The 20866-nt window shown below is 47.4% G+C and overlaps 2 protein-coding genes across 4 annotated transcripts in view; one reads left to right on the forward strand and one right to left on the reverse strand.

Moving 5' to 3' along the window:
• The window catches only part of LSP1 (lymphocyte specific protein 1), a 48988-nt gene extending 38518 nt beyond the window's left edge, over positions 1-10470 (forward strand). For both annotated transcript variants that reach the window (XM_085062848.1, XM_085062849.1), the window contains exon 11: positions 9104-10470. The gene's annotated coding sequence lies outside the window, so the exon portion shown is untranslated. The remainder of the gene's footprint in view (positions 1-9103) is intronic.
• PRR33 (proline rich 33) lies at positions 242-20081 on the reverse strand. Of its 2 annotated transcripts, none has more exons than XM_085062846.1 (3): positions 19828-20081; positions 14076-14211; positions 242-5092 (listed from the first exon to the last, which is right to left on the reverse strand). In XM_085062846.1, exons 2-3 carry the CDS (start codon positions 14094-14096, stop codon positions 3482-3484), a joined length of 1632 nt encoding a protein of 543 aa, XP_084918972.1. In that variant the 5' UTR covers positions 14097-14211; positions 19828-20081; the 3' UTR covers positions 242-3481. The 2 variants fall into 2 exon arrangements, with proteins under 2 accessions (XP_084918972.1, XP_084918973.1); XM_085062847.1 differs by lacking the exon at positions 19828-20081 and adding an exon at positions 15873-15911.
• Between the last annotated feature and the right edge of the window lie 785 nt (positions 20082-20866).

Genomic DNA, 20866 nt, shown 5'->3' on the forward strand with positions numbered 1-20866 from the left:
TGCAGCAAGGGGAAGGCAGAGCTGAGTTGCTGTCTCTGTGCTTTCTTGAAATGGTCTTTGGATCTCATGCTCCCATTGTGTTTATGCTCATAGATATCCTGGTGTTATCTTGAGTGGATGATAGTAGAGGGTTGTGGCAATAAGGAGGAATGGTGTAGAGGGAGGTGATAACTGGTTGGATCCAACTGGGCAGCACCTGGCACAATGAGTGGAGGGGAAGTTGAGGGTGAAAACAAGCTCATTCTTTTTTTTTCCTACTATAAAAAAAGCTTTATTTCATTGCCAAGGTTAAAATAGTTCTGCCTGCTACAAAACACCTTTTGTTTCTGAATTCTTCAGGGGCCTGTGTTCCTTCTTTTCCCTCCTCCCCACCCTTAAGGAGCTGGTTTCTGAGTGTTGCATATTTTGTTTATTTAGGTTTGTTTTTTTCCTTTTGTAGTGCCCATTTAGAGGAGATGCCCTTTTGAATGCAACAGTACAAGCCCAAAACTGCCCAAAGTTATGTTTTCAGTCCACAGAACTTGTATTCTCAGCTTGCTGCTCTGCCTGTGACTTTCAGAAACCTATTATAAAGTCTGCTTTTTGATCAATCTCTTCTTTTTCCTGAAGTCTGTGTCAGTGCACCAGGTGGGAATCTACTGAGCTTCAGTTCTCTACAGCAAACAGGTTTTGCTACGTTGTCAGCAAGTTTTTTTTTCCTCTGAGTTTCTCTAAGCAGCTCAAACAAAAGTGTCTTTGGCTCTGGTCTTTGTCCAGCATCCTTTCTTGAAAGGCAGGCACTGTCATGGGATGTCCTCTAGGATCCACCCAGCACTCCAAACAGCCATGGCACAGTGCTGTTGCCCTGGTGGTTCATTCATGTGGAAGTTTGAGGTTTTTTTTTACTGTGAATAGCAAAATGACTGATAGCTGAAGGAGCTTGGCTTGTTTCTGTTCTTAGCTGTCTGTTTTGTATGCTGTGAGCTCCCTACTCTTCAGCTCCTCTGCACCTCCTGGATTACATGCATCCTTTGTCCCTACAACTGGATCACTGTCATGGCCTTTTTGCTCCCAAACCCTTCTGGCTCACCCCTGTCACTTGCTTTACACCACCTTATCAGCTTTCTGGTTGCTTAATCACAGGTGTGGTTTTTCTCCTCCCCTCCCTTCCTGAGCTGCAAGACCTCACTGCAGACTATGGAGCAAGGATTTTTCTGTAAGTGTCAATTTGGGCTCTTAGCAACTGCCTGATGCTGTTTGGCATTGAAAATTAACCAAATTCTGTGCCCAGTGGCATTCCCCTCCTCTTGCTCAGCACAGCAGCTCAGGCTGGAACACACTGCAATAACTTCCAATGCAGAGCTATTGGTAGAAATCTCTTGCCTCCAGGGATATGTCCTCTCCTTTGTGATGCTCTCATGTCAGAGTCTGTCTCTGCAGGACTTGCCATGCTTGCTGTGTGCCTCTGCCCTGTGCTTTTGGGGTAAATGGGCTAAGCCATGCACCCAGACCTGCCTTTCTCTGTCTCCTTCCTTCTGCTTGTGGGAATTGCTCTCCCCAGTGGCATTTCTCCAGCCTTCATCCACATGCAGTGGGGCTGGGGTGTGGATGCAGGCTGGCTGGAAGCCTAGCAGATGCAGAACCTAAGCCTTAGGTGAGAAGTGCTGGTTTGCTCTGGGTGATTGTCCTTGCTGCAGGAGAAAAGCTGTTTTAAAGTACAAGTGGTCCTTAAACCACCTTCTCTGGCCAGATTCACTTAGTTTCCCAGATGTAATCGATGGTGCCTGTTCTGCTTTGTGCTAATAGTGGGGCTCTTGTGCATACAGACCTTTATGCAGAGGCATCCATCTGGCTGTGTTGCAGTGAGGTGCCATTTATCACTCTGTGGTAAGATTGTCTTTATCTGCATTACGTGTTTTACACTGCACTCTTTAAATTTTTATGTTTGTGCTGCTGTGTGGATCTTTCTATATAGCCTTCTTTTGCAGCAATGTTAAATTATCCTGCAGAGGCTTCTCTAGGATCAACTTGTGATTACTGGCAAATTTCCAATCTCTTTTTACCTTTTTCTTTGAAAACTGGGGGTTTGAAGAAATCCCCACTTTAGATAATCAGGTTATTCTTCCTACTCTGTTTTTGCCCTTTGACAAGGGAAAGGTTTACAAAATAGAGATAAGACCAGCAAAGTGAAAACTTCAGTGAAGGTTTGTTAACTGAATTGCTCTTGCAGCATCCTTGCAAAGTAGGAAGACTTCAAAAAAGGCAAAAGGGGCTCTTTGTTTTGTTTCTGTGTTCTCAGTATGGCTTGAGGAAATTTTGGTCAATTCCATATCCTCTGCACATGAAAAAGGAAACTGTACACAGCTCTTTATATTCTATCTGGACTAAACATGGCAATCCTATATTGGCTGTGTAGGAACACCCCAGGATATGAGAGAGTCCCTTGTGAAACAGAAATAGCTGATCTCCCCGCTTTCATGCTCACAACCCTGCTGACAGTGGAGTTGCAAAGGGTGACTGTAATACTGGAGAACACAATTGTCTCTGTGGATGGGCAGAGTTGGGGATTTTCATTTAAATACCCTCTTTTCTAGGGTACAAGCAGGTAGGTAACTGTCATGAAGTTCACCCTGAAAATGAGACTACATGTGGTTAGCAGAACCCCTCAGAAACCAGCACCTTGTGAAATTCAGAATTGGTTACCCCCATGCTAAAGCAGGGTTGTATTGGTTATCCTGGAAACATTAACCATCAGCTGTTGTGGAAAAAACATGATAAAATACAGAACAGAACTTGGTTACTGAAACAAAACCATTCTACTGCGCATTATTATTTAGTAGACTGGCCTGGGAGGATGTCAAATGATGCCCATTTTGTTAGGCAGAGGAACTGCTTTGTGAGAGCAGGATATCTTATGCTGTCTCTTGTCTGTGCCTTGGGTGAAAGGATGAGTTTCCATTTTGTTCTCAGCAAATGGGTGTTGGGTGCACTTTGAGTAGAGAAGATAAAGAGATTATATGTATCCTCTTTGAGTTTGGTTTCTACGACTCCCTAGAGATGTGGAGCAACCCAGATTCCTTCATCTCATCTGCAACTGTTTCTGTTTCTAGGATCTATCTCTGTCTTAGATAAATGCAACAAAAAAAAAATCAGATTCCATTATCCTCCTCTAAACTGGCCTTTTTTTCTATAGGCAACTTGTCATCTTCACTGTGTCTCCCCTCCCTTCACTCTGTTACTGCATCCAGTGATTGTTGACTCTTTTTAGAACAAGTGCATGTTTGTTTTCCTGTGACCTGTGGATGTGGTAGTTAATGCATTTAAGCTTTTAAGCATATGGAGAATAACCCTTAAACCTGCAGCATGGGGCTGCTGGCTTGGAGGGGTTTTGTTTAACTTCTTTTTTTCCTTACACTTGGCTCCACTGGGCAGTAAACTTGGTCATGGGTGCCCTCTTGCTTGGTGCCCTGTGGGAGCTCCAGAGGTGTGGAGCTGCCTGGCTTCAGTTGACTGACCATCCTGATGCCGTTCTGTTAAAGCTCTTGGTGTGCTCCTCGGCCCCTTTGGGTCGGAAGCGGCTCAGCTCAAACACAGTGCTGATCTTTGTCATGGGTTTGGCAGCCAGTTCCTTCAGCTTCCGGGCATCAAAACGGGGCTTGTGCAGAAGGATGGGTAAGCGGCGGGGGAGAAAGACGCTTTCTTCCTTCTGTGGTGGCTTTTCTTCTGCTTGCTGCTTCCTCTCCTTGGTGAGTGCCACCTGGTATAAAATGGCATCCCACATTCTCATGGCTCTTGATTTAACCAGCATGCAGTCTTGCTTGATGGCTGCTTGGGCAGCGTCCTCTTTATTCCCTTCCTCCTGTCCCACCTTTTCTGGCTTGGACTCTGGGAAGTTGGTTGCTTCTGGCTGCACCATCAAGTGCTTCCTGAGGCGATGCCAGCCACTGGCACTGGTTCCAGGAGGTGTTGCTGCTTTTCCTGGTGATGCTGGCTCAGCCTTGGTGGGATGGCTGGTGTTGGGTGAGCTGGGAGTCAGCTGGGGTTCAGGGATTTGTTCTGCCTTGCTGTCTGAGGTGGACCTGGTACCACCAGCTTGTGCCGGAGCTGCTGTCGCTGGGTGTGCTTTCCTCCAGGGAGCACTGGATGTTGATGGCTTTAAGATGTCTCCATCTTGCTTGGGTAATTCCAGAGCTGTCTCTGATCCAGGTATTTCGGTGTCACTTCCATGGGTTGTAGGCTTATTGGTGGGGGCATCAGAGGCACTGGGCATCTCAGTAGGAACAGGCTTGGGAGCTTCATCAGGAGGCTCTGTCTCTGCAGCAGGAAGGACGGGAGGTTCCAGCAAGGGGGGCATGACCTTGCTGTCTTCAAGTGAGGTGGGTGTCTGCTCTGGAGGTGGTTCAGAGCTGTTTATTTGAGGTGCTGGGGAAAAAGGCCTTTTGTCTTCGTGGCTGACAGTTCCTTGGGTCAGGTTTGGTGTGGGAGTCTTAGCCCTGGGTGGCTTGACACTGTGGAAATAAGTGTTCACCTTGGTGACATAGGTAACCTCTGGTGCCTTTTCTTTACTGGGTATACTGGAAGAAGGAGGCTGGGGGAAAACAGATTCTGAAGGGTTGGATGGAGAGGGAAGGTGGGAGTCTGTGCCTTCAGGCTGCTGTGGAGTGTCAGGAGCTCCTGGCCTGTGTAACAGGGGCATGGCTGAGCAGGTTGTGAGCTTGACATGTTCAGCAATGCGCCGCTGCTCGGTGACCTTCAGTGTGAAAGGCTTCCCCTTCCGGAATGGAGAGGGGGCACGGTGGCTGACGGGCCTGATGGAGAGGTGGGTTGGTAGGGGAGCAGAGGCGGGTGCTGTGGTTTCAGGGGTCTCTGCTGGGGCAGGGCTCTCAGCACGCTCTTGGTCGGGGCTGGCTTCGTTCACAGGCGAAAGGGTGGAGCGGAAGGACTTGCCCTGCTCTGAGGTGAGGATGGCGTTCTTCCTGGCTGCCTTCTTCAGCAGCCGCTGCAGCCGCAGGTTGTCCTTCCCAGGCTTTGGCAGGGTGGGAGGGGGAGAAAGGGGGTGGTGGATGGGAGCAGGCTGGGTGGAGGATGGTACTGTTATCAGCATTGTCATCTCCTGCAAGAAAAGACCAAGTTTAGAGTTGGCGTGGGCTTAGCCCTGGGCTAGATTCTGAAATATTTGTACACAAGTGCTCCTCTTCCTCTCTCTAAAAGCTATGAGTATGGAGTCAACACTGTGGGAGAAGAGCATCAGTCTTGGTTTTGTTACTCTCCTGAGGTAACCTCAGCCAGTCTTGGGAGGGGTGTGGCAGGGCAAGAGATGTCCTGGGGGGAAGCTGTATTGCCAAACCTGGAGCCCTTCTGCTCCTGGCATTAGCACAAAATACCCCAAGGAGTGAGAACTCCTTGGGACCCCAGACGTTCGTGTCTTGGCAAATCCTTATGGGATTTGGAAGGAAATGTCAAGGGAAACAAAGCGGATTTGAAATTTTGAAGCTTTGAAACATCTCCAGAGGCAAAACCCTGGAATGTTTCATGGCTTTCCAAATTTTGGCTATTAATAGTCTGATTCAAATGACACATGTAGTTTATGGCTGCTCTGTTGTATGTAATATTGTATCAAAGTCAACACTGGCTTTGATTGATTTCAGCTGGCATGGAGACACCCCTGTGAAATGCAGGGCTTCTCAAAACCTCTGTTTATCAGTGAGGAAGTGCTTTGTCAGAGCACTGACTCTTGCTGGTCTTTTCTTGCTGCATGAAGCACAGGGACACTTTCATCCAAGATAAAACCAAGTTTTCTCTTTCTCTTGTGAAGCTTTGCTGCTGTCTTGGCTTCATCACTCATTCTTGAGTGAAGCAGAAATGGCCTGTGCTCTGGGTCAGGTCTTATCTCCAATGGCAATTGCAGCCCTTTGGCCAACACTGGGCTGCTCCTGCAGAGATGCGTGGCTGCTTTTCCTGCTCTTTGTCACTAACTCATCACCACCTCCTTTCTGGTGAGTCACTGGTCAGGTGAGCACAGTGGAGCTGAGGGTCTGTGGCAGGGATAGAAAGATTAAACTAGTCTCAGTTCTGTCCTTTTTCTTCCTGAGCAAGCTGGAGAGCACCAAACAGCCTCTGACCTGCAATGAGTCCTTGGCAGCCCCAGGAAGGAAATCTGACTCTATCCTGGCTCTTGCTCAGCACAGAGTTGCTGAGTTTTGCTATGAAATGAAGCATAAATCACTGAGCCCCTTAATCCCTGGTGCTGGATGCAACTGAGCATCCTGAAACAAGGAAGAGGAGGGCCGGGTGATGTCAGGCTTGCCCAGGGGGGCTGTTTATTTCATGTGCTGTGTTCTGTTCCTGGTGGCTCCCAGCCTGCTCTGGTTAGTGTGGGTGTGTAACAAGATACCTACTGTGCGGGAAAAGTATCCTGAATAGAACTCTCCAAAGTGCAGAACAGCTATTTGTGCTTGAGTGCCCAGTGCTGGCTTTGGGCTTGAAGTGCTGCTGTCAGCACTGGGCTGGGAAGGTGATCCATACCCAGCAAGCAGTGGTGTGTCTGCCAAAACTGGTTGGGGATGGAGGAAGAAGGATGAGTCTTTTTTTTTTTTTTTTTTAAGGCAGCAGCAAATAAAAGCACTGAAGAGGTGGTATGTTGAGCTCAAAAGCTTCAAGGTCAAGCCCTCACCATGGTGGATGAGCTGTTCTCCAGAGCAGAGGGGATATTGGTGTCTGGCACATGGTGCACTCACTACCAGAGGGACATGGATCTGCTGGAGCAAGTCTTGAGGAGGACCACAAAAATGATCAGAGGGATGGAACACTTCTATGAGGACAGGCTCGAGAGAGTTAGGGTTGTTCAGCCTGGAGAAGAGAAGGATCTGGGGAACACTTTACTGTGGGGTTTTAATATGTAAAGGGGGCTTGTAAGAAAGGTGGGGACAGGTATTTTAGTAGGGTGTGTTGCACTAGGACAAAGGATAAAGGTTTTAAACTAAGAGGGTAGATTCAGACTAGATACAAGGAGGAAGTTTTTTTATGATGAGGGTAGTGAAACACTGGAACAGGTTTCCCGGAGAGTTGGTGCATGCCCTGTCCCTGGAAACATTCAAGGTCAGGCTGGATGGGGGTCAGAGCAGCCTGATTTAGTTGCAAATGTTCCTGTTCATTGCATGGGTGTTAGATGACCTTTAAAGGTCCCTTTCAGCTAAAGGTTCCATTCAAGCTATTCTATCATTCTATGATTTACTTTAGCTGTAGGCATGAGAGACCTGCTGTTTCTGTGAGGGGGCTTGGAGGGGATTTGTGTCAGCTGGGGGTGACAACTGTTGGGCATTCCCAGTGTCTTATCAGCTTCATTCCTTAGGCACAAGGCTGCAGTTAGGATTTGCTTTGTTCCAGGAGGTACTGTTAGAGACAAGTCTGCACTGTCCCCAAAAAAGGCTGAGAGCTCATTCCTTTGTCATTTACATACTTTCCTCCCCAACCTCATGGGTATTTTAGATTCTTCTGGGTCAGAAAGCCAAAATGTCTCAGTTGGAGGGACATGTATGTACTTTTGTGTGACCCTGCTCTGGTTCTGTTTGTGTAGGAATTGGTAATTGCTTTTGAGGTTTTTTGTGCCTTAAAAAAAAAAAAAATCTGCTGAAGGGTGAGCAAATACATGCACCTGATGGTAGGATTGGTTGTGGAATGACTTAATCTGCTCCTTTTTAATGTGGTCCCATGGACAGTGTGTACTACAAGATGAGCTATGGTCCAGCAGCACTGGTAAACCAGATTTATAAGGTTGACCTGCTTCAGGCTTGTGTAGGGAATACTAAAGAGGCAGGGCAGTGAACTTCCCAACTACTGATCAGCTCTTTGAGTGTTTTCCTTGTACTATGCGCTGCTGCACTCCAGAAAAATGTAGTTTCCCACCTGAGACAGAGAAGGATCTTGGCTGGGATTTGTTGCAAACTGCCAGATGCTACTGAGGAGGGCATGGGGGCTCTCAGAGTGGAAAGTTTAGTAAGCACACACCAGGAAAATTTTCCCTCTGCTCCCAAAGTCAGAGACTGCTTTGTGCTGTATAACCTAAAGATTTATTGTTTCTTTCAATCGTCTGTGCTCTTAAAATGACTCTTGCTGCTCTCTCAGCATCCCATCTGACTTGAAACCTGCTGTGCTCTGGGTCTTGGAGACTTTATGGGTGGTAACTTTTGTCATGGCATGTGACTGTATTGGAATCTGTGTGCTTGACTAATGGAGCAGTGAGATGCTAAGAGACAGCAAAAGGAAATCAGCTATTAATTTTTTTGCCTTCCCTGTCATGCCTGGCTTTGAGTCTCCTTCAGAGCTTTGTGTGCTCAGGATAAATTCTGCAACAAGGAAGATTTGTCTTCCCCTTGCTACCTAATGAAGCAAAAGTAAAGGGACAGACAGACCCGTTTTATTGCCAGTGGAAAGGCTGGACCTGAAAACCTGGGGACAACAGGGGAAATACTGCCTGAGAAACTTGTGTGGGTTTGTGATAAGCTAGAAGGACCTGAACCTAGAAGTCAAGAGGCTTTCAAAGGGTTAAGTTTCCCTGCTGCTGGAGGAGTTCCCCTGGGCAGATGGACGCTCACCCACTCTTAGACCCCAACTGTTCTCCTGACTTGGCTCCATTTGCAGTCAGCCCCAAATTGGGAATAGTGGGGAGAGCGTCAGCATGCAGGAGTCATTTATCAAGTGATGGAAAAGTCATTTGTGTGCTGGAGTCCCTTGGCTGCACCAGCTGTTGTGCGTGGAGCAGATGGAGAGCTGCAGGAACCCAACACCACTGCAGATGGTCCCAAACAGAGCTGCGGCTGCCAGGGGCTGTGGGAACACTCTCTGCTTTAGTGGCTTGGGAGGAAACCTGCTGGTCTCCTTCCTGGGGTGGGACACAGCATGGTGGGAGTGCAGCCCTGGGCATCCCCTCTGCCATGAGCATGGACATTCCCAGCATGGTTTGCTTATGCTGGAGCCTTAAGGGCTGGTTCACAGGGCTTTGTGAAAATGGGTGGGGGAAACCCACCTGTAATTACTAGAGAAGATATAGCCTCTGTTCAGCCCAGGGTGTTGCTTGTGAGAGGCCAAAGGGTATCCATAACCTTGTTGTTTTCTTGTCTTGCAGCTAAGCTTGGTCCTGGCTCGATGCAACCCTCCATGCCACTATTTCCTCTGCTCCACAGAAGATAATTGAAGGATGTTTCTCTTCTCCTGACTGCTGTCAGTCTGCTTTGGGTACAGCCTGACTCCTTTTGGCATTTGAGCAGTACCCCACACTGCCTCCAGATGGATGAAAGGAGCTAGATCAGCTGGCAAAACTCATCCCTGTTCTAACTTTCTATGTGACTCTTTGGCTTTTTTTTTTTTTTTTAATCTGTCTCTGCTATGGAGATGAGAGGCTGTGGCTCTGTTCCTCTCTTCTGAAGTGTTGGACGAGAGGGATCTGCTGCCCTGCTGAGCAGGCAAGGCTTTTATTATGTGATTTTCTCCATTTGTGGCCCTTGGTGGCTGGGTGGTGGCAGAGAGGGAACTCAACAGAAATCTGGTAGAAGAACTGGTGTTTTAAAGGAGGGCAGGGGGCAGGTCCTGAGTGTGAGAAGACTGCAAGGAGAGAGTGTGATGAGAGTATAAGGACTGCTTGTCACCCTGTTGGTGTCGACTGTGGGTAAGGTCTTCCCCTGTTTATAATGCAGCCTCTGTCCCTCTACAACATCTGCTTTGGGGGACTTCCACCTACTGGTCTGTGTACGTCTAATTGCATTCAACTTAATCCATTTTTTTTTTCCCATTAGTTCTGAGATCATCCTTTAATCACAGTTATGTACCCATGCCAAAATATTCCTGCCACTTTTCTGTCTCAGCAGGGCAGTAGCAGCTTTGTTTCAGATAGCTGCTGCCTTCCTTCACCTGTCTGTCATGCATTGGAGGTCTCCTTTTCCAGGTGAGGAGTGCTGACCATTAGTATTATCTCCCTTCTCTGGGAAAGTGATTTGCTTATTCTCTAACCTGTGGGCTCCAGTGCCAGTGACTGAAACACTTCTAGAAGTCAGATGTGGTGGCACCTTGATAGCTTGCCAGCTATGTTCCTGAAGCTGAGCAGGATATCTGGGAAATGGCTGATGCTGGAAGCTGTCTTGGTGAAATGGCATCCTAGTGAATTGTTTGTGGAGGCCAAGGCTTGCTGTGGCCTTGGGGAAACTGAGTCCCTAAAGAGTGGCACTTCTGGTCTGCAAAGCAGCTTCTAGGGGTGTTTCTGAACTCTCCCATGTCTTTGTACACTGTGGTGTTAACATGTTCCCCACACCCTCTTTCAAGTCTCATTCCTACCCTCCTCCCATGCCAACATAATTTTTCAACTTATTTCTGCCCTCCTGGAGGGAGGGCATCTTGTTACTCCTCCTGCATCAGTGTGCTTTCTGCTTAAAACTTTCTTCCCCCTGGATTTTCTCTTTTTTTGTAAGCATTTAATAAAATTTGAAGATGTTGTAATAATGGCAGCTCTGAGAATTTTATTCATGTAGGAGTCTCTGCAGCAAAGCTGTTTTCCGAGACCTTGAAACTCTCTGCTTGAATGAATGTAAGGTGAAGGAGAAGGAACATCAGACTGAGTGACAAGAAAAGGAGCTTGACATGTGCAGGAAAGGGACTTTCTGCCTGCCCAATTTAGATCCTTGTTATTTTGCTGCATTTTTCACTGGGGGTAGTTTTGTCTAAAAGGGGAAAGAGTGGTGCTTGGGTGAGTGATGGAGCAGCCTACAGAGACTTCCCAGGGAGTGATCAGCTAGGAGAAGCACAGAGCTTAACTCCTCAGGTAATAGGTTTGAGCAACATCACAGGCTTACAGGCTCCAACCAAAATCACTGGTGATGTCAGCTATTTAAAAAAAAATTCCTCTGTATCCTGCTAATCCAGCCTCAATAAGGTCAGTATAGCTGTCTGTCCTGGAACCCAGCACACTAATGAGCTGATGACTCTATCTGGAACTATCTACCTTTTGATGGAAAACCTTTTTATGGGGGTGACCTTCCAAGTAATAACACTTTTATGGTGTAGAGACAATGAAAAGTTTCTGCTATCCTAATGCTTTAGCAAAGTGTAGTTAAGGAAGAACATAATTCCAATAACACTTCTTCCTCTTATCTTTCTGCTGACTGGTACCCTTGTTCTCTCCATCCTCTGCTTTATCTCCTGGAGGTAGGAATTTAAGGAGTCCTGTGTTCTTCAAAGCACTGAGGATCATCACCATCTGGCCCCATTTTCTTCCTTTCAGCCTTTCCTCTGCTGTGCTGGGAGTTTCAAGTAAGGCTGGAGCAGCAGAGTGTGGTGTATATGGATGTCCTGGCTTGAGGTGAAAATGGCACTGCTTTGCCTTTGTGTTTGTGCAAACTGGTTGCACCAATTTTTCAGCATAGTTCTGCACCTGGCTGGTGGAAATGATGGCTGAAAACATCACCAGTTACTATTCCTGTGCTCTGTCAGTTTGGAGAGGGCAGAGAAAGCCCCAAAGGATGTTTGTGTGAGATCCCTTCTCTAAGGAGGGTTAATTTGCAGAGTGTATTTTCTCCACTTAAAGCCCACTGGGACCTAGATGTGGTTTCAGTAAACAACTGCTGTAATTCAGGTTCTGGTCACAGCAGAGAAGTGAGCAGGTTATGGGAGACCAGAGCTCTCTAGTGGTGGTCAGGAGCCAGGGAAAAAACAGGCTTGGAGCAAATGTGTGCAGCTCTTTACGAGGCATTACATCTGTCAGGGGAAATGTTTCCACAGTTAAATTAACTTTATGATGTGCTGCTTCTCCTCCCATAGAAATGTGGTGTGCACCTGGTGGAGGGAGTGGCAGTGGGGTTACCAGAATGGTTGAAACCTCCCCAAAATGAAAAAAAGAGGGATACTGCAGCCCAGATATTCTGGATATGCATCTTGGGCAATGCTGAGAGGGGATGGAGGCTCATTTCTTCCCTCAGTAGGAAACTGTAGGGACTTGTGGCTGCTTTTGTGAGTGAAGGAGAGCAGGCTGATGCCACTCTGCAGCAATTCCTGCTCTGGTGCTCATCAGTAGCTGAATGCTCTGTATCTTTCCTCTGTTCATTTTGCACAGCATTGTGGTTTTTGCAGCACTGGCATCTCAGAGGCTTTTGCTATGAGACCTTAGCTCTATCTTCTCCTGAGACTGCTGCATTTTGAGCATAATGAGGACAAACTGTCACACTGAGTGAGTCTTTCTTGCAGGATTAGGCTTACCCTTGAAGCCTGGTGGAGAAGAATGATGCTTTCCTGGTCCCTGTATCTGCTGGCTGCATGCATCCCCTGTGCTGCCATGCCACCCCAAATTGCCATCCCCTTGGCAGGTTGGCAGTGCCCAAAGAGAGGGGCTGGAACCCCTGTGTGGGCTCTCAGTGCTCTGAATTTGGGGCATACCTTGAGGTACACTTTCTTCACTATGCTTTCTTCTTTACCTATCTTTAGTCTAGATTATGCAGAAGGGGAATGTCCTGTTGGCAGTATCTGCTCTGAAATAAATCTCTGAGGGCTCCAGTGATACTGAAATGTGCTGCTTGTCTTTCTGTGGCAGGCTTCAGGGCTGCTTTTTTTCCCAATGGGGTTTAACAGATGATTCCTCAGATGATGCAAGATGGGATTGAAAAACATGGTCCACAGTCTTTGCAATGCCATAAAATGGCATTATTTAAACTTGGAAACTTAATGGAAAACTCAAGTCTGTTTTGAGTGCTATGTCCTACCTCAAGACTGGGGGCTGGACTTCATCGCGTTCTCTTTCTAGGTATATAATAGTTACAGGCTCATTTTTATGTCTATCCTAATGTAGATGTGTGCTTGCTAATTAACAGATCTCTGCTCAACCTTTGCTTGCAGCTCTGCAGTGGGCCTCCAGTGAGCTAATGGACATGAGTCTAGAGTTTCCAAATGACTTTGTTCCTTGAAATGTGTCTGCAGCATCTGCTCTTTGAAGGAAAGGTCAGCCTTGGGGACACCTGAGCCTGAATGTCAGAGCCTTGCCTCCTGCCACCACCACCTTTGGGAATGAAAATAAACAAGCTCAAAGAGCAGGGTGGCTATAAATACTGAGGTGGCAGCTGATATGCTGCTGAACAAGGTTCTGAGGTTGGTCTGTTGGTAGCTCCTTGCCAGCTCAAGACACTTTCCCTGATGCTGCATATGTGTGTGCATATCTATATATATAGCTGTATATGTGTGTATCTATTTGTTACCAGGTAAAGAATGGATCTCACATTGACAAAAGTGCAGTTGGAGCTAGGGTTTACTTTAAAAATGGACCCATGTCTAGGATCCTGATGATGAGACAGACTATGGGTGATTTCCCTGGGATTTTGCACTGAGTTCCCTGAAGGTTTTTGTTGCAGTAGAATGGCTTGATTTAGATCACAAATTCTCAGAAAGGTGTTTAATCTCTTCCTGATAACTTTCAGAAACAGTGGTTTAGCAATGCTAAAGACAGGCATTAAATAAATAGGAAAAAGTGTCACGGACTTGGGACTCGTGAGAATGGTGGGAAGAATGGGGGAGGGTTGAGGAAAAGTAAGGGGAAGGTATCATTGGGATTTATGCAAGTGAGCAGTTTAAGGCATAAAAGCAGCAAATTGCAAGTGTGATTACTCAATGAGGGGCTTGGTTGGGTAGTGGGTCTTCCCCAAGGTTGTGGAGTGACTGACTGGTTGCTGTGAGCACCTTGACTCATCTCCTGCCTTGCTCACTCCCTCTGGGGACACAAAACAGCAGCTCCGGGCATTGGTCCTGACTCCCATCCTGTTACTCAGTCATCATCCTCACTGCCAGCCTGTCCCATCCATTTAAGTGTAAATAGTGTGAGGATGAGACCCAGGCCATACCTTGAATGATCAAACCCAATCCCTTATCTTTGGAGAGATGTCTATACTAGATCTTGCATGTCCAAGCAGGATGTCCTGAATCCCACAGGGATGGTGCCTTAGTTTTCTAAAGCAGATGCAGCAAGGACATGTCCAAAAGCAAACAAATGCGTGTGATGGGTGAACAGTCTACCACAAAAATCAGAAATCAATAATAACTGGAGAAAAACCAAAAAATGCGTTACTTACTGATGTGTAACTTGTTTCCATCTGAAATCATTTGCCTGTTGGGTGCATCATGCTACACATTCCCATTTACAGAATTAACAGGTGATTGTTCCTTTGAGATCATGTCAGGTGCTGGTCTCTTGTGACTTCTAGAGCCCTGTGGGTAAGTTCAAAACATCAGATGGAAGAGTGTTTATGGTAGCCAGAAAGTACAAGAGGTTTCTCAAAAATAAATAAAGGGACTTTAAAAAAGCATGAAAAGTTCCATCACCTAAAATTAGCGTGAAGAGGGGCTATCGAGTAACACCATTGCGTGCTCCCAGCTCTGGCCCTGCAAATTTGGCATCTCAAGTACCAGGGAGGTGAAGGGCAGAGGATGGTGATGGTGCCAGGACAGCTATTCTAGCAGAGTAGCTCTAGGCAATGAAACCAGTTGGAGGCTTTTCAAGTTGGCTGGTAAGATTTACTGTTTTGCAAAAGTCAGGGTTGCAAAATGCAAATTTGGAGCTGTGCTTTGACTGTTACCTTCCTGAGAGAGGAAGAAAGGAAATTCTGGCTCTATCTTTACTTGTTCCTGGCAAGGGACATGCTATGGGCAGAGGGTGCAAGTGTAGAAAATGCTGCCCTGGGAGCAGGGCATTTGAAGTTGATTAGTTTGGTGAATTTTGGTTGGGGATATATGGGCAGTTTGACTCAAAGATCTTGGCTAAGTCTGCCCAAGTGAGCTGGTAAGGATGGCACCAATGCCTTCTTTCATCCTGGGCAACCTGTGAGCTGCCAGACACCATGCAAGTTTTTACTGCCTCTTGGCCTTAAGGCATTTCATCCCGTTTTCCAGCTGATTTCCCAGGTTCTGCTTTTTCATGGCCTTTCAGGAGCCTTTAAGTGTGAATGCCATGGTAGCTGAGAGGTTAACCATGCTCCCAGGAAGATGGGGCATGTGAGAGCAGTGTCCTGGAGATTTACAGAGCAGGTTTACACCCAGGTTAACCTTGGCCTGTTTCATCTGACTTTTGAGACAAAGCTAGCTCTGAAGGCAAATTCTTGCTACTTCTCTCTGCTAAGCCTTGTTGCTCATTGACCCCATGCACTAATACATCTCTAATCTAACTTTGAATTACTCTGTCATGGACCAAGGTAGCAAAGCATTTCCTGCATCCACCTGATGAGGCTGATTGTTGTGGGAGGGGATTCATGTGCTGGTGTTTTGGGGTAGATATCAGAGGTGAGCTCTCCATTTGCTCTCTTCCCCTCTGTCTCACTGACTGGTGAGATCCTGTCTGGCTCTGCAGGACATGCTGCTCCTTATTGCAGTGCAGACCTGTGGAAGGATTTGGGGTAGGTGCTTGATCCTTCATGCAAATACCCTAATGAAATTAACTCCTCTTTGACTGACAACTTCAGTGTCTCAAAACTGCCCTTGCCTTTTAGGAGTGCTACTGACTTTGTGTGTCCCCAGCACTGAAGATGTTGCTGGAAAAAAAATCCTAGGAAATAACAACCCATCTGGAAACTTAAGAAACTGCATGTTTCTGCATATTATGAATAAGCATATTTTGAGAGATTTTAGAAGTGCCCAAGGACACATTTTACTCTGCTCTGCCCCTGTCACCACTGAAACCACACCAGCCTAATGCATGTATTTGCAGCATGCACTGTATGAATGATGCAAAGGGCTGGCTTGTGTTTGCACATGCTGAAGTAGGGAGTGTTAGGATCCCTTTCCGTTATGCAAAGATGTAGAGTTTCTGTTCTTAGACTAAGAGGGGATAAGATGGGCAGATATTTCTACCGAGTTTCATAAAATGGATGACACACCGGAGACCTCCATGGAAGTGTTGGTTGACTCCCTCCCCCAGATGCAAGGAGGAGAGCAACCCTATAAGCAGATGGAGGCACACATAGATAATGTGGTCATTAATAAGAGAATGCTTGTTTGTTGCCTTTTATTCTTTGTCATGCCTCCGAACCTTTGTGATTTCATGAAGTCACCATTAGGAGAAGGTGTTGGCACCTTGAAGTTCCCCAGCCACCTTCCAAGATTCAGGTAGGTGAACCCACATCTTGGCAACTGCTTGCTCTCCCTGTCTCTGAGTGACTGCTGCAAGAGTTGCATCAGTGTGCATGGCAAACACCACACCAGGTCACTTCTGGGGAGAGGAGAGGCAGCCAAGGACAGAGGTGCTGAGCCCAAGTGCCAAGTGAATGGTATTAAAGGAGCCAGGGAGGAAAGATGGTCTTTACTCGGCCCATTTGGGTTGTTTCAGATTCCCCAGGATCCTGTTATGCCCAGTGAAAGAACATTGGTCTGCTGGTACTTAGAGGAGCTGGTTATAAAGTGTAAGGCTATTCTGATCTCTTCTTGACTGGCTGCATAAAACAGGTCATTGGATTTTGCCCAGGAACAGAAAACAATTAATTCTATATATATATATTTATATTCTGTCCTTTCTCTGAGCGCACTTACTTAGCCACTATCTGATCTGCCTTTTTATTGACAGCTACTTCAATTAACTTGGAAAGAGTGTTCAATGAACATAGGGCATCTACTCTAACCTTGAACTGCTGATTAAACCCCCCTGCAGAATTCCTTTCTCTGGGGTGGAAAAAGAGAAGAAAGGGCATGGGGGAGCTGGATAAAAATTTACTTTGCTTTCTTAAATGGCTTTTGTGATTCCCATTTCCCCTCTGCTCTGAATTGTGATAAAAGGTTTATAACAGTGTCACAAAACAGAAACACATCCCCACACTTTCCCAGTCAGCTTAAAACATTTTTCTGGATACCTTCAATTATTTCAAGGTGTATATCTGTATCAGCAGACAAACATGCCAAAACCAAAATATCTGTATGATGCAAAAAAGTAAAAAAAGTTGTTTTGAAGGCATTCAAACATGACTTTGGAGAGGAGGGGATATAAAGAAACAGTCAGACCGTGAACTCAAGTAAAACACATTTTCTTCATAACTAAATTCACTTTGGATAACTCAATCATTTTTGAATGACAGAAGGTGTCAGGTCTCTGCTGCTCTACCATGAAGGTGTGAGTACAGAGCTGTGGGTGAGGCTGGGTGAGGAAGGACTTTAAGAGGTCCTCTTGCCCAAGTCCTGGGCCAAAGCACAGTCTGCTTTGGAAGTAGATCCCTTTGTTCAGTGTTGGAGAGTAATGGGTACATGAAGATAAAGCACTACCTATCTCAGAAACTGGATCTCTCCTCAGTTGTGAAAGAGTGCCAGTTTTTTGGGAAGAATGTAGTTGATTTGATTTACAAAGTCTGTAGTCTTGAATGAATGTGTAGGATTTCAGACTTCCAGGGCTGTAGAGGTTTTCAGATTAACTTTTCCAGTGCTTTTTCAGCTCACTGGTTCAGTATTAACCAGCCACGGGAGGCAATGATCCATGAAAATGCTGCCTGCTGCCTGGTGTGCAATGAGCACAGGGAAAGGATATTTAAAAAAAAACACCAAAACCAAACCAAACCTAAACAAAACACAAATGAGCACAAACCGAAGTGCCCATCTTTATGCAGTTTGTAAAATTATCAGGGCTAATGTGTGTGAACTGTGTGTAAAATCATCTCCCCTGAGTGCACTAGCGGCTGCAGTAGGTCAACCAAAAGCCAGAAAAGATGAGAAGGGCTAATTACAGCCCCCGTGCAAGTAGCCCTGCAATGCAATAAATTCCTGTGGCCCATCTCAAATAGCCAGTCTGGGTGTTCCTATCTACCAACAAGAAATGTGACATTGGGCTAGGCTACCTTTGGAAAAAATCTAGATCTCTGCCCCAGCCTCTAGTTCCTGTCCAAGGAGGGGCACTGGTTTGCTCTACCCTCTCCCAGGTGTGGATGCTGTCACAGTAAAAGCATGCCAGGCTCTGGGCTGAGGTCAGCTGGCAGATGGACTTTTTGTGGTTTGAGATCCTGGTTCATGTCTGTGACCTGCACATGTGCTCTCTGGCTTTGGTGCTGTCTCCTCACTTGGCAGCTGGTGGGAGAGGGGGGCTTCTCTCATGATGGGTGCTTGCTGCACCCTTCCCTAATGAAACTGGGGAGCTTTTGGTACCCAGCAGGCACAGCTGGATCATCTCTCCCTCATCTGGTCTCTGTGATCAGGAGGGCGTGTGAGGTACTTGGTGGTGGTTTTCTTGCTCTCTAGGCTGGTGTGGCTGTGCTGTGGCAGCTCAAAAGAGAGCCTCAGTAACCTTGCTGCTGGTTTAGGGAGAAGAGTTGATGTCAAGACAGCACAAAATATATATCCTAGAGCAGGAGCATGTAACAAGAGGCAAAGCTGATGATGAAAATGTGGTAGGTTGTGAATGAAACTGCTGTGTGATGGAATCAAGAGGTGAAATAAGGACTGGACTCAGAGAATCTGTGAAAAGCACAGGGTATGCGGCTGAGGCATGAAACAAATATTGGAGAAGGTTATAGTTACATGCTGAAGTGGATAGAGAGACCCACAAAGGGGAGAAAGGATAAACATAAATCGGGCTGTGAGAAATGAGCCTTGGCTGTGAACCAGGTGCCAGCAGAGCAAAAGTAAAGATGTGTGTATCAGACAAGCCCTTTTCCTGGAGGGATGGAGAAGGTACCCTCAGTCCCATGGGAACAGGGATCCACCTCATGCTGGGACTGGAAACAACAGGCATGACATGGACATGAGTGCTCTGACAGAGGCAGCCCATGGGATGTGCAGATGTCCTTTGGGACAGTACTAAGCAGAAAGGCCATGCTCCCAGGGCATGGTGATGGGGAAGACAGAGCATGGACAAGACACATGGTGTAAAGATCAGTGTTGTCTAGAACAGTTGCCTGGCATGTCCAGGTGAGGAACTGAGAGGATACTGCAGGCAGCAATGTTTGCTTCTCATCTATTTGAAAGTGGAACTACAGCAGGGAGAAGTCTGATTACCTGTCCCTCCCATCACTTGTACCAAGCTCCTGTTTGTCAAGATGCTTAGAGTGAAACCTGAGTGCTGCAGCACTCCCCTGCCAGTGTGCACAGGCAGCACCGCTCTGGTGCAGGCTCTGCAGCCCTGTGAGATGCTCACACTGCTCCTGCCAAATGGCTGGCAGCAGATGGGCCCAGGGGAGCATTCAGGCCCACATCTGCTGGGAACCACCCTGCTGGAAGCCTAGGCTTTGCATGCACTTTCTTTCTTTTGAACTGATTGATCTGGTCCCTGGCGTGACAGACCTGGCTTGCAGAGTCCCATCAGCAGCAGGGACAGCCTGTAGCTGGCACACAGGCACAGGAGGCTGGTGAATGCCATTGCCAAACTGGGCCCCCCACGAACATGAAAGGAGAAACAGCTGGGAGCCTCTCCTCCCATGCATCCCTGCTCTGCTGCTGGTTTGGGCAAATATGGTATTTCTGGGAGTCGTGCCCAGCTGGTGGAGCGCTTGAGGGAAATGAGCCAGTGCAAGATAGCAAAAATGCTCGGCGGTTCCGAAAGCACAGTGTGAAAGCTGGTTTGCTGTGTTACTGCTTTGGGCAGAGCTGGAGATGGGAGTGGAGGTGATGTTAGCAGGGCTGGCTGTGTGTTCCCATGCAGCTGCTGCTCTCCTCAGCAGCACGGGGTGTCCACCCCATCTGCCCCACCCAGCAAATTCCCACATGAAGGCAGGGTGCTGAGGATGGATACACTGTCCCCCTCCCATGACAAGTAACAAAAGCATTGGCTAGAGGTGGGTTGTGGGAGGGAGGTGATGGGATAAGCTGGGGGACAGCTGGAAAAGGCAAGCTGGAGAGGAGATTTTAGGTCATGCATGTTACCTGGTGCCTGGGAGGCTGCAGCCCTGTGCTCCCACTCCACGGCTTTAAAATCTTGTCTCTACATCCTCAGATGGGGACCCTTTCTTGCAAGCAGCAGGGAAAGAGTGGGCAGGAATCAATCTGTGACCTGAGCCAAAAATATCGCCGGCCCCACAGCTCCTGAAGTTCTTCTTTGCTCCTACAGGCAGGGAGGAAGGGGGTGCTGGAGCTGCCAGGCACACGGGAGGGCACATGCTGTGTTGCTGGGGAGCCCTGCCAAGGGGAGAGGGGTGGGAGGGAGGAGATGGGAAGCTGAAGCCTGGGATATTTAGTGAAATGGAAACCGTGAACCAGAGGGTTGTGTGAGGCACTGCAATCCTCTGCTGGAATAGTCATGCAACTGTGGAGAGTGCTCTGGCAGCAAAACTACTCCAGGCTCCAGACAGCTGGGGTTTGCCCTCCCTAAGAAGTCCTTACCTAAATAATGCTTTCATATCACACTAAGAATGGCTTAAAAGCGCTTTTGCTGCGTTCCTGCTCTCTTGCTTTTTGTTCCAGGTCCCCTCAAGCCCCGGTGCGTGGCAGAGCCCCGGCAGTGTCAGTGAGAGGTGGGCGTGTGACACAGAGCACTCACACAGACACACTTGAGGATGTGTGCCAAGTGCCTCTGCCTTCTCACGTGCTTGTGACTGCTGGACAAAGAGCTTTGGACGCGGAAGATGCACAGGCTTTCCCCAGGCTCTCTGCAGCACAGCCAAAACCCTTCGTGTGTGAATGGGCAGCTGTGAAGAGCCCCTGCCCACAGGGGAGAGCGGAGGTTGCTGCTGTGTGTTGAGACTGCGAGATCCTGGGTGCCACAACCATGTTTTTAACAGTGATCATGCACCACAGAGCTATGGGGGCCCCCAGTTTGTTTCTGAGGTGCCTTTGCCTCAGATACCCCTCTTTGAGCTCTGCCTGCCTGTTGGGTTGTAAATATAGAAACATAAGCCCTGGAGGTTTTTTTCTCCAAACATGTCCCTCCCATCTTAGCATCATCTGTGCAATTCCTCCAGCTGCT

Source organism: Lichenostomus cassidix, chromosome 5 (assembly GCF_008360975.1).
Source record: "Lichenostomus cassidix isolate B80296 chromosome 5, HeHo_3.0, whole genome shotgun sequence".
NCBI classification, from domain to species: Eukaryota; Metazoa; Chordata; class Aves; order Passeriformes; family Meliphagidae; genus Lichenostomus; species Lichenostomus cassidix.

Excerpts from the sequence above, each read along its gene's own strand:
- PRR33 (XM_085062846.1), bottom strand. The coding sequence starts at position 14,096 with ATGGAAACAAGTTACACATCA. Across the intron at positions 5,093-14,075 it reads TGGAAACAAGTTACACATCA|GAGATGACAATGCTGATAAC; the intron begins GTAAGTAACGCA and ends CTTTTCTTGCAG.